General features: G+C 44.4%; 1 protein-coding gene across 6 annotated transcripts in view; it reads right to left on the reverse strand.

The window, feature by feature from the left end:
• Window positions 1-255: 255 nt before the first annotated feature.
• tbck (TBC1 domain containing kinase) overlaps window positions 256-21768 on the reverse strand; it is a 223106-nt gene continuing 201593 nt past the window's right edge. For 5 of the 6 annotated variants that reach the window (XM_086006962.1, XM_086006942.1, XM_086006952.1 and 2 more), the window contains one exon: window positions 257-761. In XM_086006962.1, the coding sequence (XP_085863088.1) occupies window positions 651-761 (111 nt within the window). In that variant the 3' untranslated portion in view covers window positions 257-650. Of the gene's footprint in view, window positions 762-21768 lie in introns of all 6 variants that reach the window. The other variant, XM_086006990.1, reaches the window with a different exon arrangement.

Raw genomic sequence — 21768 nt, forward strand, 5'->3', positions numbered from 1 at the left:
TGAAGAAATTTCTTCTCATCTCAGTCCTGAATGGCCTACCCTTTATCCTGAGGCTATGGCCCCTGGTTCTAGACTCTCCAGCCAGGGGAAACATTCTTCCAGCATCCACCCCATCAAGCCCTGTAATAATTTTGTATGCTTCAATGAGATCCCCTCTCATTCTTCTGAATTCAAGAGAATACCAGGTTATCGCAGAGTTTCACCCCAGTACTTGTTATACTCTTTCAGACACAATTAAAAATTGTTTAAAAAAAAGGCAATAAAGAGGTTTTGTTTGGTGTATAGTATTTAAATAAAGATTGTGCTAGAATATTCCATTAAAATCACTGTTCACAAGTCTCACTTTTGTGAAAACAGTCAAAAATGTGATTCACAATGGGTCTCGTAGCTGAATGGCACTCTGATGTAAATCTCGACTGATACAGTGTTGGACATTGGATAACACTGCTCTGCAATATCGCCAGTGTTACAATCAGCATTAAACGTGACTGGGTCACTATGCTACAGGTTACCGATTACGCACAGCTCGGGATTCACAGAGAGGGATTGAAGTCTCGGGCGCCAGTGTTGCCCTTTAATGCTCTAGCCGACACCCTCTCAGCCGGGTCCAACCTGCTCCGTCTGGCCCCTCGTGTCGTGGGTGGAAAGATTCAGATCTGAGGTGAAGGGACCATCAGCAGCCCCGTCGGCTTCATCTTGTTGATGCCTCCGTCCAGGATGCAGACTCGCGGGTAATCCAGCTTCACTAAATGCGCTGTGAACTGAAGAAGAAAGGCAGAGCCATTAGCTGCACACAACCATCACGAGAATGACCACCTCACCGTTCAGGCCCGAGCTTTGTTACTGGAAATATGACTGGGTGAAGAACATCGGAGAGCTGGTTCACGATTGCACTTTAGGGCAGGAAACCTGCCGTCCTATATGTGACTCCAGTCCCACACCAACGTGGTTGACTCTTAACCGCCCTTTGAAGTGGCCGAGCAAGCCATTTAGTTCAGGGCAACTAGGGATGGGTAATAAATGCCGGACTTCCCAGCAATGCCCACATCCCGAGAATGAATAAAGGAAAAAAAAACACTTTCATTTGTTAATGTGACTTCACCTTATCAAATGTACTTATCACAAGGTCTTTGTGCAATTAAACCCAAAGAGAAGTCCATTATTATTAAAATAACAACAGAAAATGCTGGAAAAACTCAGCAGGCCAGGCAACATCCGTGGAGAGAAAATAGAGTCAACGTTTCAGGTCAAAACCCTTTGTCAAGACTGGAGAAGCACAGGAAATGAAATAGATTAAGAGGCCAGGCTGGGAGAGAACAAAAGAGAAGTGAAGAGACTTTAAGAGGTATTCAAAATGAGACGAGATGGTGATCGGACTAGTGGAGACAAAAGACGGCTCGGATTAGGTGTGAAATGCGCTGACAGAATGGGAGACAGCTGCCATGTGAGAGAGGAAAAAAGTGTGTGGGGGGCGGAGGGGGGAGAAAGGGCCAAAACAAAGGTGTGGATAAAAAAATAAGTAAAAATGTAATGGGGGCCAAGGTTATGATCTGAAGTTGTTGAACTCGATATTGAGTCCGGAAGGCTGTAAAGTGCCTAATCGGAAGATGAGTTGCTGTTCCTCGAGCTTACGCTGAGCTTCCGTGGAACAATGCAAGAGCCCGAGTACAGTGAGGTCTGAGTGGGAATGGGGCGGTGAATTAAAATGACAGGCGACCGGAAGCTCGGGGTCATCCTTACGGACTGAACGGAGGTGTTCCGCAAAGCAGTCACCCAATCTGCGTTTGGTCTCCCCAATTATTACTATTATTAATCTTGTAATATAGGAATTGTTAGATGAAAAAGACCACGACCCATCTAGTTTGCCTGCTACCATCCTGGCAGTCGCAAGATACAACGGTAATGGAGTTGTTGACAATTCATAGCAATCAATGTCTTGCAATTAGACTACAACAGACCCAGACATGAGCTGAGGAAAACCCCGTGGTGGAGAGCTCTGGGAACCATAAATCACCTATTCCTCCCAAGCATGCTACACTCACCACGTCATGTCTCAAACTACTTCATATACTGTATCCAAAATGTTATTTTCTGAAGGAAATCGATCTAATTTACATTTGAATGAATCAATACTAACTGCTCCCCCTGTCTCCCTAGGTCACGTGAAAGCCTTGTACAGTGGTAATGGCATTCCGCTTCAAAGTACTGTAGTAAAATCTTGGGTTGACGTATTTTTAATCAAACGTTCAACTCCTTTTAGAAATATTAGGTTGGGCGATAAAGTCTATTAGATGATCAAGTTGTGTCTACTTGCCTTACCTTTTCCCTCTTCAATCACTGACTAGCACACTTTCAAAATTAAAACATTATGCTTAAAAGCAGTTAAAAATTGTTCCCCAGACCATTAACGCCTGTGCTGTTGTTCCTGGCTCCTGCTACACACTGTCACTACATACTCAGTCTCTCACTCTAGAGAACGCACACCTGCATTGTAATAATGCAGCCGCTGACACGGACCCAGTTTATGGGCTTGTTCATCATTTATAATATTTGCTGTCCTTTAACCCTTTAGTCGCTAGACAGCCCCAGCATCTAGCCAGGCTGATACCTGGGATGGCAGGAATGATGTATGAGGAGAGATTGTGTCGATTGGGCTTATACTCGCTGGAGTTTAGAAGATTGAGAGGGGATCTCATCGAAACCTATAAAATTCTGTCAGGCCTGGACAGACTAGATGCAGGAAGGAGGTTTCTGATGGCCTGGGAGTCCAGAACCAGGGGTCATAGTCTAAGGATAAGGGGTAAGCCATTTAGGACTGAAATGAGGAGGAATTTCTTCACCCAGAGAGCGGTGAACCTGTGAAATTCTCTGCCAGAGGGCGGTGGCGGCCAGTTCATTAAATATATTCAAGAAAGAGTTGGATATATTTCTTAAGGCAAAAGGGATCAAGGGATATGGGGAGAAGGCAGGGACAGGGTACTGAATTTGGATGATCAGCCATGATCTCATTGAATGGCGGAACAGGCTCGAGGGGCCGAATGGCCTACTCCTGCTCCTATCGTCTAAAAAAAGATACAAATATTGAGCCACAATATATTGTGTCAAGGAGCTGGAAGACAAGCGTTCACCAGCAGAACTGAACTCAAAGTTAACGAGAAGGTTAAGGGGAGATTCGATAGGGGTGTTCAGAATCATGAAGAGTTTTGATAGAGTAAATAAGGAGAAACTGTTCCCAGTGGCAAAACGGTCGGTAACCAGAGGACACAGATTTAAGGTGATTGGCAAAAGAGCCAGAGGTGACATGAGGAAACATTTATTTTTTACACAGTGAGTTGTTGTGATCTGGAATGCACTGCCTGAAAGGGTGGTGGAAGCGGATTCAATAATAACATTCAAAAGAGAATTGGATAAATACTTGTAAGGAAAAGATTTACAAGCCTGTGGGGAAAGAGCAGGGGAGTGGGACTAATTGGATAGCTCAACCAAAGAGCTGGCACAGGCACGATGGGCCGAATGGCCTCCTTCTTCACTGTTTCATTCTACGATTCTAAGATATTATGGCAACCTCTGGTGTTCCTGCGGGACGCAGACTGCAGGAGCGGCACCAAGTGCTACAGCGGGAACTGCGAGCTGTAGTGGGAATGGTGGGCCGGAGCAGGAATCAAGGACAATAAGTACTGAGATGATATTAAGTGCTGGTGTGACACTAAGAGACAAGAGTGTTACCAGTGAGCCAAGCTGAAACATTTGCCAAGTGTTTCCATTTTCATTAAGCCCTATTTGGGGAGGGGGGGGGGGGAAGGGGGAAAAAAAAAATAGGTCATGGAGCCCGTCTTGCATCTTCCCAGAGATTGCCGCCCTAGCAACACTGGGTGGAGGGAACATCAGTATGTCCAACTGTGCAGTGTTGCTATGGCAGGTGGGAGGGGGTTTATAATTTAAAAGACCCCCCTGCAGCAGTGTAATTGATTACCGGGGGAATTTATTACACTCTTGCTCGCCCGTGAATTATTTTCCTCCCTCCTTCTTCACCTCCCCCGTAGGAAGCCCTTCCTTTTCCGACTGCTGCTGGTACCCGAGAAGACCTGAACCAACCATCCTCCGTACCAAACCCCCTCCCCACTGCGCCCCCCCCCAAATTGGTGCAAGTGGGAATCCAACTGGGAGCCCGCTTACAAAAAGCCAATGGCCCAGAAATTCATTGAGCTGTGGGCCCCCGTGGGATTCCGATCCTGGGCCTCCTCCAACTGCCAGCGCACAGTGCTTGCGTATCCCAGGGGCGCAGTTAGTTTGATGCGTCCCCTGGGATCACATGGGCCATGGAGAGCCAATGGTAGCAGGGAATGCTTCATTCATAAGTTTGACAGAAAGGGCTGTCAAACCTATAAATACTATAAGCCCCAAAACATCACTAAATCTTCAAATAAATTTTTTAAAATAAACTATAAATTACATGAAATAACTATTTTAAACAATAATTTAAATTTTTGAAATATAATTACATTTTCTAACGTGGCTAAAAATAAACTTACCTTTCTTTAAAGTATTTAAAAATAATAAACCTGTGGAAAAAATGTTTTAATTTTAATTAATTCACCACTTACCTTGTTAAAAGCAGGCCTTGCGACTGCTTTTTAAAAGTGTAACTTCTAAGACTTACCCTCCCGGGAAAACCTGCAAAAAAACGTAAGTTCGATGCGCACGCGCTGCCTCTCCTGCGCACGCGTTCGAACTCTGAACCCCTTCTTTCAGGGGAACGGAAGTGCCAGTTTCCCGCACATGTGCAGTGCATGCATGAAACCGGCACTTCCATTGGGCTTACAGGCGAGTACCCCGTGCGTACTCACCCGTGGAGACCCGAATTTCTGGGCCAATGAAGCTGATAGCTGATGACTATTGGAGAGGGTTAGTGGCAGTGAAGTCAGCCGGCTGCAAAGACCAATACATCGGCTTTCCACCAGAGTAGAAAATCCCCACCCTCTACATCCAATTATGTTCATAGAAATTTACGGCATAGGAGGCCGCCATTGAGCCGATCGTGCCAGTGTCTGGAAAGAAATAAAAAACAGTACTCCTCCAGTACTGCACTGGAGTGTCAGCCTAGATATTTGTGCTCAAATCCCTGGAGTGGATGTGAACCGACAACCTTCTGACTCGGAGGCGAGAGTGCTACTCACCGCGCCATGGCTGACACAAGACCATGTTAAGTATGGTTTCAAAGTAAAACTGTTAGCGAGTGTCATGTGAACTTTTTCCAGCCTGTATCTGGCTCAGGAAGCCTATTATTGTGAAACCCAGCAGCCCAAGGAAGCTTTGTATCATTTTGAATAAATTGGTTGAAAGCATCCCCTGCCATTGGTCCGGAGGGAGCAGCACTATAAGCGTTAAGTATGGTTTCCAGCAGGTCTGCATGTCCAAACTCTAATCTGAGCAACATTAATCAGGCTGACATATTCTATAAACTGCCACTGGTCCGAACTGCAAACAACCATTACAGGCAACTAAAGCAGGGATTTTTAAACTTTATGAGAACCTCCGCCGCTCCCCTCCTCTCCATGCCTGATGACTTAACTAGTGATCAACATCACTGCCTCCAGCATCAACAATGCCTTACAGCGCTGGCTATTTCCCCAAAAAGGATTATGATTCCTCATTTCTATTTTTGAAAATTATTGGCATTTTTATAAGCAAATGCCAAAACACAAGGTTTGCCTGCAGTTTAATTGCATTAAGGACTCTTTTCTCTGGAAAAGAGAAGAACATAAGAAATAGGAGCAGGAGTAGGCCAATCGGCCCCTTGAGCCTGCTCCGCCATTCAATAAGATCATGGCTGATCTGATCCTAACCTCAAATCTACTTTCACTCTCCATCCCACCCGAACCCATGTGATCTCCCGGGAGAGACGAAAAACCAGATAAAAAACCCAATGTGCCAATTTGGGAGAAAAAATCTGGGAAATTCCTCTCCGACCCATCTAGGCGATCGAAACTCGTCCAGGAGATCACTCTGTCCCTGTATTTCCTACAGTACTTACCTTCTGTAAGAGGTGATCTCCACCCCAGCCAGGAACAGGCCCAATTTACTCTTGAAGCACTCCTAGCTGGCAGCCTGTTCCCGAGGTCTCCACTAATCCCTGTGAATAGAACCATCTCCTGAAATCTAACACAGAATTAGAACACAAGAAGTAGGAGCAGGACCAGGCTACACGGCCCCTGGGCCCGCTCCGCCACTCACAGGGCCATGACCGATCCGAACCTAGCCTCATGTCCGATTTCCTGCCCGCTCCCCGTAACCCCCAATTCCCCTTACTTCTAGGAAACTGTCTTATTTCTGTTTTAAATTTATTTAATGATGTAGCTTCCACAGCTCTCTGGGGCAGCAAATTCCACAGACCTACCACCCTCTGAGTGAAGAAGTTTCTCCTCATCTCAGTTTTGAAAGAGCAGCCCCTTATTCTAAGATTATGCCCCCTAGTTCTAGTTTCACCCATCATTGGGAACATCCTCACCGCATCCACCCGATCAAGCCCCTTCACAATCTTATATGTTTCAATAAGATCGCCTCTCATTCTTCTGAACTCCAATGAGTAGAGTCCCAATCTACTCAACCTCTCCGCATATGTCAACCCCCTCATCCCCGGGATTAACCGAGTGAACCTTCTTTGTACTGCCTCGAGAGCAAGTATGTCTTTTCTTAAGTATGGACACCAAAACTGTATGCAGTATTCCAGGTGTGGTCTCACCAATACCTTGTACAACTGCAGCAATACCTCCCTGTTTTTATATTCCATCCCCCTAGCAATAAAAGCCAACATTCCATTGGCCTTCTTGATCACCTGCTGCACCTGCATACTAACTTTTTGTGTTTCGTGCACCAGGACCCCCAGATCCCTTTGTACTGCAGTACTTTCCAGTTTCTTGCCATTAAGATAATAACTTGCTCTATGATTTTTCTTGCCAAAGTGCATAACCTTACACTTTCCAGTATTATATTCCATCTGCCAAATCTCTGCCCACTTACTTAGCCTGTCTATGTCCCTTTGCAGGTTTTTTATGTCCTCCTCACTCACTGCTTTCCCTCCCATCTTTGTATCGTCGGCAAACTTGGATATGAAGACGGAGAGGTGACCTAATAGAGGTCTTCAAAATTATGAAGGCATTCGATAGGGTACAGAAGATGTTTCCACTTGTAGGCGAGTCCAAAACTAGGGGCCATAAATATAAGATAATCACTAATAAATCCAATAAGGACTTCAGGAGAAACTTCTTTACTCAGAGAGTGGTCAGAATGTGAAACTCTCTACCACACAGAGTGGTTGAGGTGAACAGTATAGGTACATTTAAGGAGAAGCTAGATAAGCACAAGAAGGAGAAAGGCATAGAATATGTTGATAGGGTGAGATAAGTAAGGTGGGAGGAGGCTTGTGTGGAGCATAAACATCAGCATAGGCCTGCTGGGCTGAATGGCCTGTTTCTGATTTTAAAATTCTATGCAAGGTGATGGATAAGCAGAATCTCAAGCTGTGTTCTGAAGTCACTTTCAATGCATCACCTCAACCCCATTGCACACCTGGAAGGGTGTCATTCCAAGACAGAATGTTGTTCAGGTTCGGATCTATGCTGTTTATGTATAAAATTCTGCCTGGCTTGTAGTTTGTTGTGAGCGTGCTATTTTCTAATGTCTCTGCTCAAGCCTCCCTTGGTACGGGTCTATGCCTCACCAGGGAGCAGCACCTCGTGCTAGAGGTATGACACAGACCTCTTAAAGGGGAAGCTTTTCCTCCAGTTCCCAGCTCGGAGGTTGACACTGCAGCCGTCTAATTATCTTTATCCATTGTATCTTCTTCACCCAGCACTGCTTTGTTTAGTACTCAATTTGCCACCTAGTTAACATTTACAAATGGATCTAACCAAGGCTGAGACGAGGAAGCACCTCCACTTCATGGTCCGGCCGAGATCACAGCTCCAAGATACAAGATAGTACTTAGCTGCCAAATCCCCCTCCTTGTTTTCTACAGTAGCTGTAACTATTTTCATTAGAACACAGGAGATTAAGGTGTGATAAGTGTTTAAATTATGAAGGGGTGGGACAGAGCGGGTAGAAACAGGCTTTTTCCAATGACTGAGGGGTCTAGATCGAGGGGACATAGAGACGAGATTAAATGCAAGATTATTTAGAACGGAGCACAGGAGAATTAAAAAAAGACATTGAGTAGGTTGACAGATCCTATAAACTGCAAATAACCATTACAGGCAACTAAAGCTGGGATTCTTAAACATCATAAGAGCATGCATCATCCATTCTCTGCCCCCCCTCCTCTTCATGACTGGTGACTTAACTACTGATCAACATCACTGCCTCCAGCATCAACAACGCCTTACAATATAGGGCTGGCTATTTCCCAAAAGGATTAAGATTGTTCATTTCTATTTTTGAAAATCAGTGGCATTTATTAGCAAAACCAAAGCACTAGGTTTGCCTGCAGTTTAAAGGCATTAAGAAGAATTGCAGTTAGTGATTGAAGCAGAGACCACGGGGATGAAGTTCCTCGGAGCTGCTCTCGCTCCTGGGGCGGAAGTTACGACGGCATTGCGGGAGCAGCTCGTAAGAAGGTCCTGAGCCTTGCCAACATTTAAGAATAGGTTAGATGGCTGGTTGCACAAAAGGGGAATCAAAGGATATGGGAACAGGGCGGGTACATGGGATTAGGACTAGTGCTCATGGGGAGGATAAACACCAACAGGGACTGGTTGGGCCGAATGGATTTCTTATGTAGTAACGGTATAGATTGATACTGGGCTAAAATCTCTCCTGCAACTTTAAAAACCATTACACAAGAGCAACAATGAAGAAGTTGGTCCAGATTGATCTTTGTCACCCTTCCCGCTCCCCGGGCTGCACAGCAACAAATGAAGAAGGTTGTAGATTTTGTATCATGTGTCTGGAGCTATGAAATTGGTCGACAGAAATGTCCACCCTTAGAGCCGGCAAGGCCTGAAATTCTTGCGGGTCACTTGTCACACTTTGTTTATAATGGAGCACTTGAACTATCATAACAATTCTCGTTATCAATACTCTTTGATTCAAGGTCACGTTACATTAAATACACACAAAGTGAATGGAATGCACGCTAACAGAGCCCCCCTTTGACAGAAGCCAGAATCAAATGCGCATTTGGTTCGGCCAAACGTCAATGTCCAGTGTAGCAGAAGGTTTCTCTCAGCCTTCCTTGCCCACTACAGCTCAAGGCACCCTGTGCATTGTGAAATTGCACTCTGAAGTCAGTAGAAATACAAAATCGGGAGTGATGTAAAATGGGCTGCCGGCTCGCCCGTTTTACACTAAAACACAAAGTCAAAATGACCTCCAATCAGTTCAAACACGGCGTTAGGCAAAGGAGGGGATTTTTTCTTTTTAACAAAATGATACTGAATCCCATCCCAAATTATTCTCCGTTAACTGGATAAGAAGGACTGGCTATTAACCAAGCTTTTGGATTACGCAATGTCACAAGCTTGCTAGCACACAATGGCTGCAGACCGTAAAACCTTAATCAGAGCAGTCACTGGCACAGTGCACTTGAGTTTTTCTTAAATCACATTACTGCATTGTCAGGCTTCTCTTAACTGCTTATGCTGAAATAGGCCTTTGTTTATAACAGACTAAACATTAGCCACGGCAGCTTCTTGGACTGCGCACTGCAGTAACCAAAAGCCCTTGGGAGCTTATAGCACAGAAGGAGGCCATTCAGCCCATCATATCTTGAGCTGGCTCTTTGCTAGAGCAATCCAAAACTAATTCCACTGCCCTGCTCTCTCTCTCTCTCTTTGTACAGTATCTTACTCTGCTTCAGGAGATCAAAGCTCCAAGCAGCCTCAAATCTTTGGAGTGTAACGCATCGTCAACCATAGCTCATTACTTCCTCCACTGATCAGTTTGGAATCATGGATCACAGCCATCGTATTTAATTACAGCTTTTCTCTCGCTCATTAATTTTTTTAAAGAATATTTTGGTGCTAATCAAGATGAAGGCTATTTGTGCTGGGAAATGGAACCCATCCCATTTCAGGCACCCAGTATCAGCATTGAACTCTCCCAGGTCAGGTATAGCTCAGCCAGAGGCAGAGTAAAACTCTCTCCACTCAGCCCCAACAAGGTGGTTTAATCCCAACCTTTGAATTACAGCCCTAGTGCACCAGTGTGTCAGTTTTCCATTTCCCACATCAGACACCCTGTGGCCTCTCTGAGTGAAATTACAGTTGGTGTTCAATTAGGAACAGTTTATACTGTACACCTAAGTTGCGCAGTAATGGGAAAGTTCCCGCGCAGGCCGCTCACCAACTTCTTCACTGTAAATACCGCGCATGCGCGGAAATTTAAAGGGACCATGCACGAAAAGAAACAGGCCGCGCAGAACAAAGTGCAGCTTACAGGGAACACAGCACCCATACCCAGTGACATGAATCTTGTCATTCATGTGGAAATGACTTATGAAATGATACTGGGCGGCCTGCTGGTGGCGCTGTCCAGGGACAGTATAAATACTTGGGCATGGGCCCAGCTTGCTCAGGACATTCTTTAACAGGAACCAGTGAAGGACATAACTAGATCTCCATGTTGAAAAACAGTTGATTAAAGCCTTGTTTAATACTTAGACCAAGTGGCTAGTAGTTTTCTTACGTCACCCAGTAGGGACTGGAATGAGACTCCCAAACTCATTTTGGAATAAACGGGTCTTTTTCCGAGTGGCAGGCAGTGACTAGTGGGGTACCGCAGGGGTCGGTGCTAGGACCCCAGCTGTTCACAATATATATTAATGATCTAGACGAGGGAACTAGATGTAATATCTCCAAGTTTGCAGACGACACAGATCTGGGTGGGCGTATGTGCTGTGAGGAGGATGCCGAGAAACTCCAGTATGATTTGGACAGGTTGGGTGACTGGGCAGATGCATGGCAGATGCAGTATAATGTGGATAAGTGTGAGGTTATCCATTTTGGTGGCAAAAACAGGAAGGCAGATCATTATCTGAACGGCAATAGATTGGGAGAAGGGGAAGTGCAACGAGACCTGGGTGTCCTTGTGCACCAGTCGCTGAAGGTAAGCATGCAGGTGCAGCAGGCGGTTAAGAAGGCAAATGGTACGTTGGCCTTCATAGCGAGAGGATTCGAGTACAGGAGCAAGGATGTCTTGCTGCAGTTGTACAGGGCCTTGGTGAGACCACACCTTGAGTATTGTGTGCAGATTTGGTCGCTTTATCTGAGGAAGGATGTTCTTGCCATGGAGGGAGTGCAGCGAAGATTCACCAGACTGATACCTGGGATGGCAGGAATGACGTATGAGGAGAGATTGGGTCGATTGGGCTTATATTCGCTGGAGTTTTGAAGAATGAGAGGGGAGCTCATTGAAACTTATAAAATTCTAACGGGACTAGACAGACTAGATGCAGGAAGTATGTTCCCGATGGCGGGGGAGTCCAGAACTAGGGGTCAAAGTCTAAGGATAAAGGGAAAGCCATTTAGGACAGAGATGAGGAGGAATTTCTTCACCCAGAGAGTGGTGAACATGTGCAATTCTCTACCACAGAAGGCAGTGGAGGCCAATTCATTAAATATATTCAAGAAGGAGTTAGATATATTTCTTAAGGCTAAAGAGATCAAGGGATATGGGGAGAAAGCAGGGACAGGGTACTGAATTTGGATGATCAGCCATGATCTCATTGAATGGTGGAGCAGGCTCGAGGGGCCATACGGCCTACTCCTGCTCCTATCTTCTGTGTTTCTATGTTTCACATGTAGGCTTGCCAACCCTACAGGATTGCCCTGGAGTCTCCAGGAAGTGAAGATTAATCTCCAGGACACTGCTACGAGCAACACCCAGGAGAAAAATCAGAGGGGCATTAAAACAAATGGTCTGTTTTTTTTAATTTTCTTTGAACGCTTTCATTCCTTAGTTATAAAAATTGTGGTGGTGGGGGGGAGGGGGGAAGGCTGTTTGACAGCCAAAAATCATTCAATCAGGTAATAAAAAGACTTTTTGCTTTCTGGTTGGCAATGCGCCATGAGGATGGGCGTGTTGGGCGACCAATGGCAGGTGGGTGAGGTTGGAGGCAGGAGGTCATGTGATGAAACCTCCACGAATACACCGAACCAGAGTTGACATCCCTATTCACATGGGGTCCTTACAACCCATGCCGGAGGCAATTTTCATCCCAATGGTCGGACCTTGACTTAAACCCGGTTCCCAGAAGTGAAGGGACCGCGACTACTGGTGCCACCTAGTTGCTTTTCCCATCTTGATTAATAGGCGAGCAGATCTCCCGTGGGTAAGAAAGATGTCTGGGGTGGAAGATGAATGGTGGGAGCGGAGCTTGCGCAGGGAACTACCAATGGTGGATGAGAGAGGTTTGCGTTTTCCCCTCAGTGATCTGATTGGTCTGTGGCATCATACAGTGAGTACAATATTACAATCATAATATTCCAGGCCAGCTTTTTACTAATCGATATTTGATCTCAATTACGTTAAAAATACTAAATGAGTTAAAAATACAGAGCTGAAATTGCATTTCACTAAAGATAGAGCAACTGCAATTTGAACACTGCACAATAACAGTTAAATGAGGCACAGGAGGGCACAAGGGAACTTGCATTTATATAGTGCCTTTCAATCCTATCCGCAGTAAGATATTACTGGCCATTTACCTTAGCTTTAGCACTATAGCACTTTCACACTAAAATAAAGAACTTGCATTTATATAGCACCTTTCACAGCCTCAGGATGTCCCAAAGTGCTTCACAGCCAATGGAGTGCAGCCACTGTTATGTAGACAAAAACACAAATTGTGCACAGCAAGTTTCCACAAACCGTTAACAATGAGATAATGACCAGATAATCTGCTTTTGGTGATGCTGGTTGAGGGATTAAATATTGGCCAGACACCGGTACAATTCCCTCTGCTCTTCCATGGGATCTTTTACATCCACCAGAGCAGGCAGGTAGGGCCTCGATTTATCATCTCACCCGAAAGACGGCACCCGCGACAGTGCAGCACTCCAGTCAGTGCTGCACAGGAGTGGCTGCCTAGATCATGTGGTCACGTCTCTGGAGTGGGGCTTGAGCCCACGACCCAGTGAATCGGAGGCGAGTGTTGTACCAACTGAGCCACGGCTGAACAGAGAGGCGCAAAACGATAACGTTGAAGCCTCCGCTACAGGAAACTCTCGATTTACCGGCACCTAAATAACCGGAAATCTCTGTTAACCGGCAAAATTCAGGAGTAAGTTCAGGTAAGTTTTACTTCATATTAGTTGCCGTCCCGGGATCTGTGGCTGTGTAATCGGGGTACCTGCACTTGTTGCTAAGCAACAGGGATGCTTGGTCTGTGGCCGGGCTTCTTGCACCTGTTGTTAAGCAACAGGGAAGCCTGGATTTGTTGCTGTGTACGGAGCTCTCGTACCTTTTAACTATACCTCTCGGTAATCTGGACTTTTTGATAAACCGGCACCACACCGGTTCCGGGTAAAAAAAAAGAGTTTCCTGTATATGATAAAAAGTAAACTATAACTCAAGAAGATAATTACAGACAAAAATAACATTTCTTAGGAAATAAAGGCTGACAGGAAGAGGAAATGGATGCAATGTAGGTTTGTGATGACTATCATCCCTGTCAATGAACCCCAGCTATCTGGACTACCAATCTTAAACAACCAGTGAGGTGAGTCTTGCGGATGGCTGCATACTGCAGGTTTTACTGCAACTTGGTTCACCCAGTGGGATGACTGATGGCTCCCTCAGTCTCTATTAAATAGGGAACTGCAGATTTTCACGAGATTCCCCCCCCCTACCTCAGGTCAGATGGTCACTGAGCACATACTCCCTTCCCCATGGTCTAATGACAGTGTCACAGAACCACTCAGCGCCACTTAAAAGCATTCTGCTCTACAAACAGACTGGCAAACCAAGCTTATGGGTCTATTTGCTAAACCCTCTACGAGGAATGTAGCGACATGAACTTTAGCAGCAAGTGTCAACATGAGAGTTCCAAATGCAGGAGTTTCTGATTACATTATATTGTTTCAAATTCTAAATGTAGGAAGATGTCAAAAAAAAATGAAGAAAAAAGGCCCATTTTCCTTTTTTTTTTTTTTAAATGTCTTGCTCTCAAACACATGCACTGCCTCAAACTGGCACTTTTCTTCAGTCAATATTCAGCAAATAATGATTTAGCATGATTGCATCTCAAACATTAGTCAGAATCACTTCATTGTACCTCACCGCATATTTGAAGGCTGATTAGCTCTAATATGCTCGTACAGCAGGTTAGGAGGCTGGCATCCTACATTCTTAATGAATGGCGGAGCAGGCTCGAGGGGCCGTATGGCCTACTCCTGCAACTATTTCTTATGTTCTTGTGTTCTAATTCTTTTTGTAATCTTAAAATCTTATTTTTTGTGAGGGCGGAGGGGCTTGTAACATTTAAAGCTGGTTTCACTGACATCTTTCACAGAATCTTATAAACCGAGGACAATTGGAAAAGATCAGTGTGTGTTCTAGTCTGTTCCCCTCCCTCAAGCACCCACCTAAGAGGGAAATTCAATTTCCACTGAATGTTATTGCTAATATTTGCACTGGTGACGTGGCTCACTGAGTTAATTAAACCGAGCTGCTCCACCATCAACATGAGGGAATGTCCGATTTTCTCTCGTGTCTCCAGAGATATGAGGAGACTGTTTGACTCTGACTTGCATTTCAAGGGTGACAGAAGTGTTCTAGTCTCAAATACTATCGTCCTTCATATCGATGAGCACAAAAACATCAAAAGCACTTACTTAGGCAATTTCTCCACAACGTACCAACGTATTACAGCTTTTCACAATTATATGCACTCTCAGACTGCTGAAAGCTTTCCTTTGTTCAATCAATATTCATATTATATTGAAAAATTATATCCCATAGTAAGGTTGTAGAGTTTGCATCAAGTTTATGCTTCTGTCCTTCCTTGAAAACCAACATCTAATGGAAGACAACAAAAACTGCAATAACTTGCATTTATATAGTGCCTTTAATGTAGTAAAATGTCCCAAGGCGCTTCACAGGAGCGTTATCAAACAAAATTTGACACCGAGCTACATAAGGAGATATTAAGACAGATGATCAAAAAGCTTGGTCAAAGAGGTAGATTTTAAGGAGCGTCTTAAAGGAGAAGAGAGAGGTAGAGAGGTTTAGGGAGGGAATTCCAGAGCTTATGGCCTAGGCAGCTGAAGGTATGGCCGTCAATGGTGGACCGATGAAAATTGGGGATGCTTAAGAGCCCAGAATTGGTGGAGCGCAGAGATCTCGGAGGGTTGTGGGGCCGGAGGAGGTTACAGGGATGGGGGTGGGAGGGTGAGACCATGGAGAGATTTGAAAACAAGGATGAGAATTTTAAAAATCAAGGTATTACCGGACTGGGAGCCAATGTAGGTTTAGCAAACACAGGGGTGATTGGTGAATGGGGCTTGGTGCGAGTTAGAATACAGGCAGCAGAGTTTTGGATGAGCTCACGTTTTCTTACATAATCATTTGTGTTCAGATTCCTTGGCTGATTTTCTCAGGTTACCCTGCAGCTGTCTCACAATGCACCACTGCAGTATTATCCAGTTAAACCTCCTGCACGACATTCTATTCTCTCGTAAACAGCAAGACTGAAGCTCTCTCTCTCTCTAGCCTTCTGACAGATTATACTGCAAGCTGTATAGTTACACAAGAGAACTTGCATTTATATAGCACCTTTCACAAACTCAGGACGTCCCAAAGCGCTTTACAGCTAATGAAGTACTTTTGAAGTGTAGTCACTGTTGTGATGTAGGGAAACGCAGCAGCCAATTTGCTCACAGCAAGGTCCCACCAATACCAATGAGATAAATGACCAGATAATCTTTTTTAATGTTAGTTGAGGGATAAATGTTGGCATGGACACAAGGAGAACTCCCAGTTGCATGGAATCTTTTAGATTACCTGAGGGGGTAGACGAAGTCTCAGTTTAACATCTCATCTGAAAGACAGCACTTCTGACAGTGCAACACTCCCTCAGTGCTACACTGGAGTGTCAACCTATATTGTGTGCTCAAATCTCTGGAGTGGGTCTTGAATCCGTGACCTTCTGACTCAGAGGCAAGAGTGCTAGCACTGAACCAAGGCTAACACCAGATCGCCAATTATTGTCTACACCAAAAGTAATTAACTGAGCACAGTTGACACTGTGGTGAGAGCTTGTTAATAAAACATGCACATTTTATACATCATTAGAGCCCAGCACCGAGCTATAACTAGCTTAACGGCCATCGTGCGAGAACATTATTTTTATTATTGTTAAACAGTCTTTAGAACGCAGCATCAGCAGCCAACACAACAAAGATTACCACTTGCTCACATTATACAGCGTAGGCAAGAGACAAGAGCATAAATTGGCTAAAAATGATCCATTTTCTAAATGACAGTCCAAGTTGTAATAGAATATGTACTGACATTGACTTTTGGGCTGAGCCATAATGTTACTGGCCCTCAGGTGTACAATAATAGCCTCAAAGCCTGGGTATAACATACTGTCGGTCACTCCTGTAACTTTAGGGTCAAAAGCATCCTGTTACAACCTGAACTGCAGTCGAAGATTTTACAATGATGTTTTCATCTGTTCTCTTTTGGGACAGCATTAAGCAGAGTGCAAACTCATCACCAACCCTCCGCACTCAGGAAAAGCCCCTAATGCAGGACACATTTCAGGTTGTGCTTGAAAATAAGCTTTCAATATCTGGCTTACGACTCTATAAAACTTCTTGCTCAAATGGTTAACAAACGGCGTCTGCTCAACATCAAAGGTAAAAGCCCCAAATGCGCTACAGATGTGAAAGGGGATTTACTGCACAAAGGAGCGAGCAGAGGAATGAAGTCTGCTGCACTGAACGAAGCACACATTTGTACCTGTGAAGGGCTTGATCCAGAAAAGACGAGCAAGAGACATTTCTCAGAAAAGTCTTTACATAGAAACCTTCCTTCATTCCACTGTACAACAGTGACAAGCAGGATTTAAAGTGACAGAGCTTTTGTTAGGATTGAACAAATCTAAGAAAATAAAATTGACCAGATTAAAAAAGGATGGAACCAGCCCAAAGCCACATTTTTAGCTCAGCAGGTGCATTGAAATAATTACAGCAATATGTTAGCTTTCTACTTTCAACATTCTCCCGCATTACAAATGGGCATTTATTTAGCCAGAGGAAATCGATGGTGAAGAATCATTCAATTTGGAAAAATTATCTTCTAGCAAAAGAATTCTCTCAGTGTGATAGATATTTTGGAAATGTAGCAGTATTTGCTGTTGACTGTATCCCACACAGTCATGTTTCTTTGCGGACCTGAAATTAAATTAAAATGGCGGAGAGAGAAATTTCATGCTTTAAGCATTTAAACACATTTGTGTGATTCCACTACCTAGGCTTCAAATGGAGGCATATACAATGGGCCGTAATTTGCGGCCCCTATGGGTGCGTACACGCCCGTAGGGGCCGCGCAAGTTCCGGGTTTAGGCACGTGAAGCGCATGCGTTAAAACCCGGAACTTGCGATCGGTCAAGAATCTCGACAGGTCACACGCAGCCCCGGGAAAAGGGCCTCTGCGGGCAGAGAGTTGGGCTATTTGCCCAACTTCTGCCCAGCGAATGCCCGTGAAATTCTTACGCCAGAAAATAATTTTTTTTCAATAATTTATACATTTAAAAACCTGTGAAATAAGGTAAGTTTATTTTTAGCCCCTTTAAAACATGTAAATTTATTTTTCAAAAATGTATATTTGTTTTAAATATTTAATTAAATACCATTTTGATTAAGTTTAAATGTGATTTTAAATTTTTTTTTTATTTGAAATGTACGTGTATTTTTGGGGGTATTCCCATTTATACATATGGAATCCCCATTAAGAATGAATGGGGATCGCTTTCTTTCATTGGTTGGGCTGGGCCACGTGATCCCAGGGCTGCTCGCGAACCGCCTGCGCCCCTGGGATACGTGGGCCTCGAAGCAGGTCTACGCATAGAGGCCCAGGAGCGCGAGTGTCTGAATCTCCGGGACCATCAAGTAAGCTCGTAGATTTTTTGCTGGTCGGCGGCATCCGCCCGCAAATTCAGGGCCAATGTGTCCAAGGTCACAAGTGAGCTATGAAGGACCTGTGAGTTAAATATTGTCTTCAATGCCTAAACATCAATTTGGTTTCAATAACAAGCCTGTTATGAAAGACTAATTTTAATGGGAACTGTAATAACACGGTGAGTGATTTAATACGGCTTACTTCTCTCCATTTGAGTTTGGCTGTCACACTGAAAACGCTCGAGTAGAGGCTGAGGTTTAAAACACTAGGGCTGAATCTCAGCAGTCCTTCTGACGCACTCCCACAGTAACTATGGAGGGAATGCGTCAGAAGGGCAGGAAATTAGGCCAGGACCCAGATACACTGCATCCCGGCCTGATGTCGCAGAATCCGGGTTAGCCTCTGCCCGTCGCGAACAAACCATCGCTGTAATAGGCAGCATGGATCCCCTGCGCCAGTTATTTCTGTATCCCCCAGCAACAAGATGGACCTGACGTAGGGTTGGTGGAGATACACATGGTGAGACCGGGAGTACCATGCCGACCACAGGCGGAAGTGGGGCCCACTTGGGGTGGGGGCAGCTCCAGGCCTGGTTTGTGGCCTGGAGCCCTGAAGAGGAACAGTGTTTAAAAAAACATAGTCAACTTGTTAAATGTTGCCCCCTTATAAAGGGAGCCATTGCATGGGCAGTTTTGTTCTGTTACTTGGGGACATGGGTCCTGCTCTGTCTTTGGCCTGGCAAACCTCTGCCCGACTTTCTGACCTCTTTCTAGGGTGCCCTACATAAGGTGCCTAGTGGGACAGGCACCTACCATTTCCATGTAGAACAGAGGACTTGTCTCGACCCCATAAACTTTGGCGGGATTAGCGGCAGAGACCCGAATGGGTGCATCTCTGCACTCTCAGTTGGACATGCCACCTCGTGGGATTTTCAGCCCCTCTATATTTTAATAATCCGTTCTGGAACCAGTTTCAATTTCCAAACTCTATGACTCACTGAGAATGCCCATGTTTGAGGTATGAATATATTATAATACATAGTAAAAAGCTAATTCCCAATGATCATCTATTGACTTCCCCTCAGCAAACTTGCACCGATTGCATCATGACTGTTCCTCTTTTGGTGTGGACATCAGTGTCTACTTGGAGCATCTTGGCAGCTAGTGTCTGCCGTGACACTCCAGAGTGGTTCTTAATCACAAGAGACCAGAACTGGAATAAAAACTGCTCCCAAGGTCAATGGTGGATCTTACCAAAGGGAATTGAAATGATGAAAAGGCTGCAATCCCATTGAAGGGGTTCACTGTGCTTTCAATATAATCAGCTTGACCCCAGGATATGATCAGCGTCTTTAATCGCTTCTGGGCGTTTATTATTCTCCATTTAAATGTGGCTTTAGGAAGGAGGAATGTGCTCCGATTTCTTTCGCGCAGTTAGCTCTCTTTCCCAATCTACTCAATACAGAATCACAGTGGGGATGGGAGCTCTCCCGGTTACTGGGGCCAGAACTTTAAAACGCTTTTTTTGTCTTTTGTGGGCAGCTATTCTCGAAGCCAAGCACGTCAGTTTCTTGATCATCCAGTTTATATCTAATTGAGGAGCAAGACAATTATCCCAGTCTGTTCACAACAAGCGTCGACAGATCTCGCAATTTCAACCAATTCTGGAATTTTCTATTATCTGGCGTTTACATGAAGCCAAAGCCAAATGTCTGCTACAATCAAAATTAGCCAAGTTATTTAGCAACAGATTTCCAAGCTTTACCCGCACCCAAACTGGCCCTGAAGGACTTAGCTGAGTATTCAGAACTTGCTGACATATTGCGAACAAGTGACTATCACAATGAAATACCAAGGATGAGCAAATCCATCATTAAATGACCGCTTCACTTATACAGCGTTGATCAAGTTATGGAATTAAAAATCTATCGCACTACTATTAAAAGGTAATGCTTGTCGAACTGAGAGCATGCAAAGGACTCGTAGAAAACTACCCTCAGTTGATGCAGCTGCTTAAACAACACTAATAATGGAGCATGGAATAACAAGTCTGTTCCTTAACTTTGTATACTTGCTTTGTAAGATAATTTAATTGTTTCTGATTTTTACAAATACATCCCTTTGTACTTCAGTATTATTGCTTGCCAGCAACAAAATTGAGTGAAAACGTCTAGACACATTTTTTAAATGATGCCTGGCCAATTGAGAGGTTCAGAAGGAGAGGTTCCCTTTTTACAAGGGCTGCACTGTGGGAGGTGGAGGTGGAGTTTCATTTTCTTATCATCTCACCAGCTTTCTCTCTGACACAATATATAGGGGGGGGAAGAATCTCCCTGGTTGCTACGTGAGGCAACATTGTATGTCTACTCATGAGGTTATCTGGTGAAACTGTAAAGAAGGTTGAAAAGGAACCTGCCTTAGATTTTGCGAGAAATGCAGACCAGTGGAAATCTCGGTGAACGTGTAGGGTCTGGAGTCTCCTCCACATTTGCACCCAGAGACACCCGTAATCCGGGCGCACACCAATGACGTGGCTCGTAAGATCGAGGAATTTTGAGCGCAAGTGAGTTACCCACGTAACTACAACGCAGCCAAGTCTTCTCGATCTTGAACGTCCGTGCACGAAACCATCCGCCTGAACAAGTCTCCACCCACAAAACTGGCCATGCCCCTGACTCTCAAATGTGAGCATCCCTCAATTGAGTTTGTTCAGGGGGTTGGGGGTCTCTCTCAACATTGCGACCAGATTTTCAGGCAAAGTAATTTTTCTGGTCTTTTAATTGCAATTTTTTGAGCATTTAAAAAAAGATATAGCTTCACTGTGACCGGCTCTGTATTTTCGGTTTCTTTTAAATACATTTTTATGGCAGAACAAGTCACGTTAAAAATTGAAAAGCTTCCCCGATTGCAGGTTCCTACACACGCTGTGCCTGATGTGTGTGAATGATGGTTAAATGTGTTGAAACTTAAATTTTAAGACTCAAAGAAGAAATATGTGGTATGGGTTCGGCGCTTCCTTGGGCCCCAATAGTTTACACTGATTTCTACCCATTTACGCCCATTTTAAGTTCGGGCGCATTCTAATGAGATTGGGGAGGATACTTGGGCATAACTGGGCATCGGCAAAATGAGGGCAACATTGGGCGCATTTTTGACTCTAACCTCCGGGTTACGGCCAAGGAGGAAACTCCAGGCCGAGAGGTGGGCAACAGCTGAAGAGTTAAAGCTGTGCACAATTACTGTGACAGAGTTCAAGACTAACCAAGCCTAAGGTCAACACTCTTCTGAAAAGAAATGCAACTACTGTGACCTCGGACATCCTAATAAGTGGAAGTGCCTCTGTGGTGTCATTTTCTCACTTGTAGTAATGATTTGGGGCTGCAGTACCATTTTACAGCGAGTTCTGTGTTTTGCTCATCTGTATTCAATGATTTTTTGCCTCCAGGTAACAAGCAAACTAAGAGGTGCCTGATCTGCTTTGCCTTAATCTTTCGCCTGAAGAAGCTTCAAGATTCCAGCAAAATTGCTTTGAAACCTTTCCTTATATCTGGCACATTTTGTTTATACCACATGGTTAAACTGTTTACGTTTTTGACTAAGAGTATTCTTTTAAAGATTAAAAAAGGGAATTAGTAGTCATTAAGATAAG

Source organism: Somniosus microcephalus, chromosome 2 (genome assembly GCF_052327205.1).
Source record: "Somniosus microcephalus isolate GS21.2 chromosome 2, FLI_Smic_1.0, whole genome shotgun sequence".
In the NCBI taxonomy this organism is placed as follows: Eukaryota; Metazoa; Chordata; class Chondrichthyes; order Squaliformes; family Somniosidae; genus Somniosus; species Somniosus microcephalus.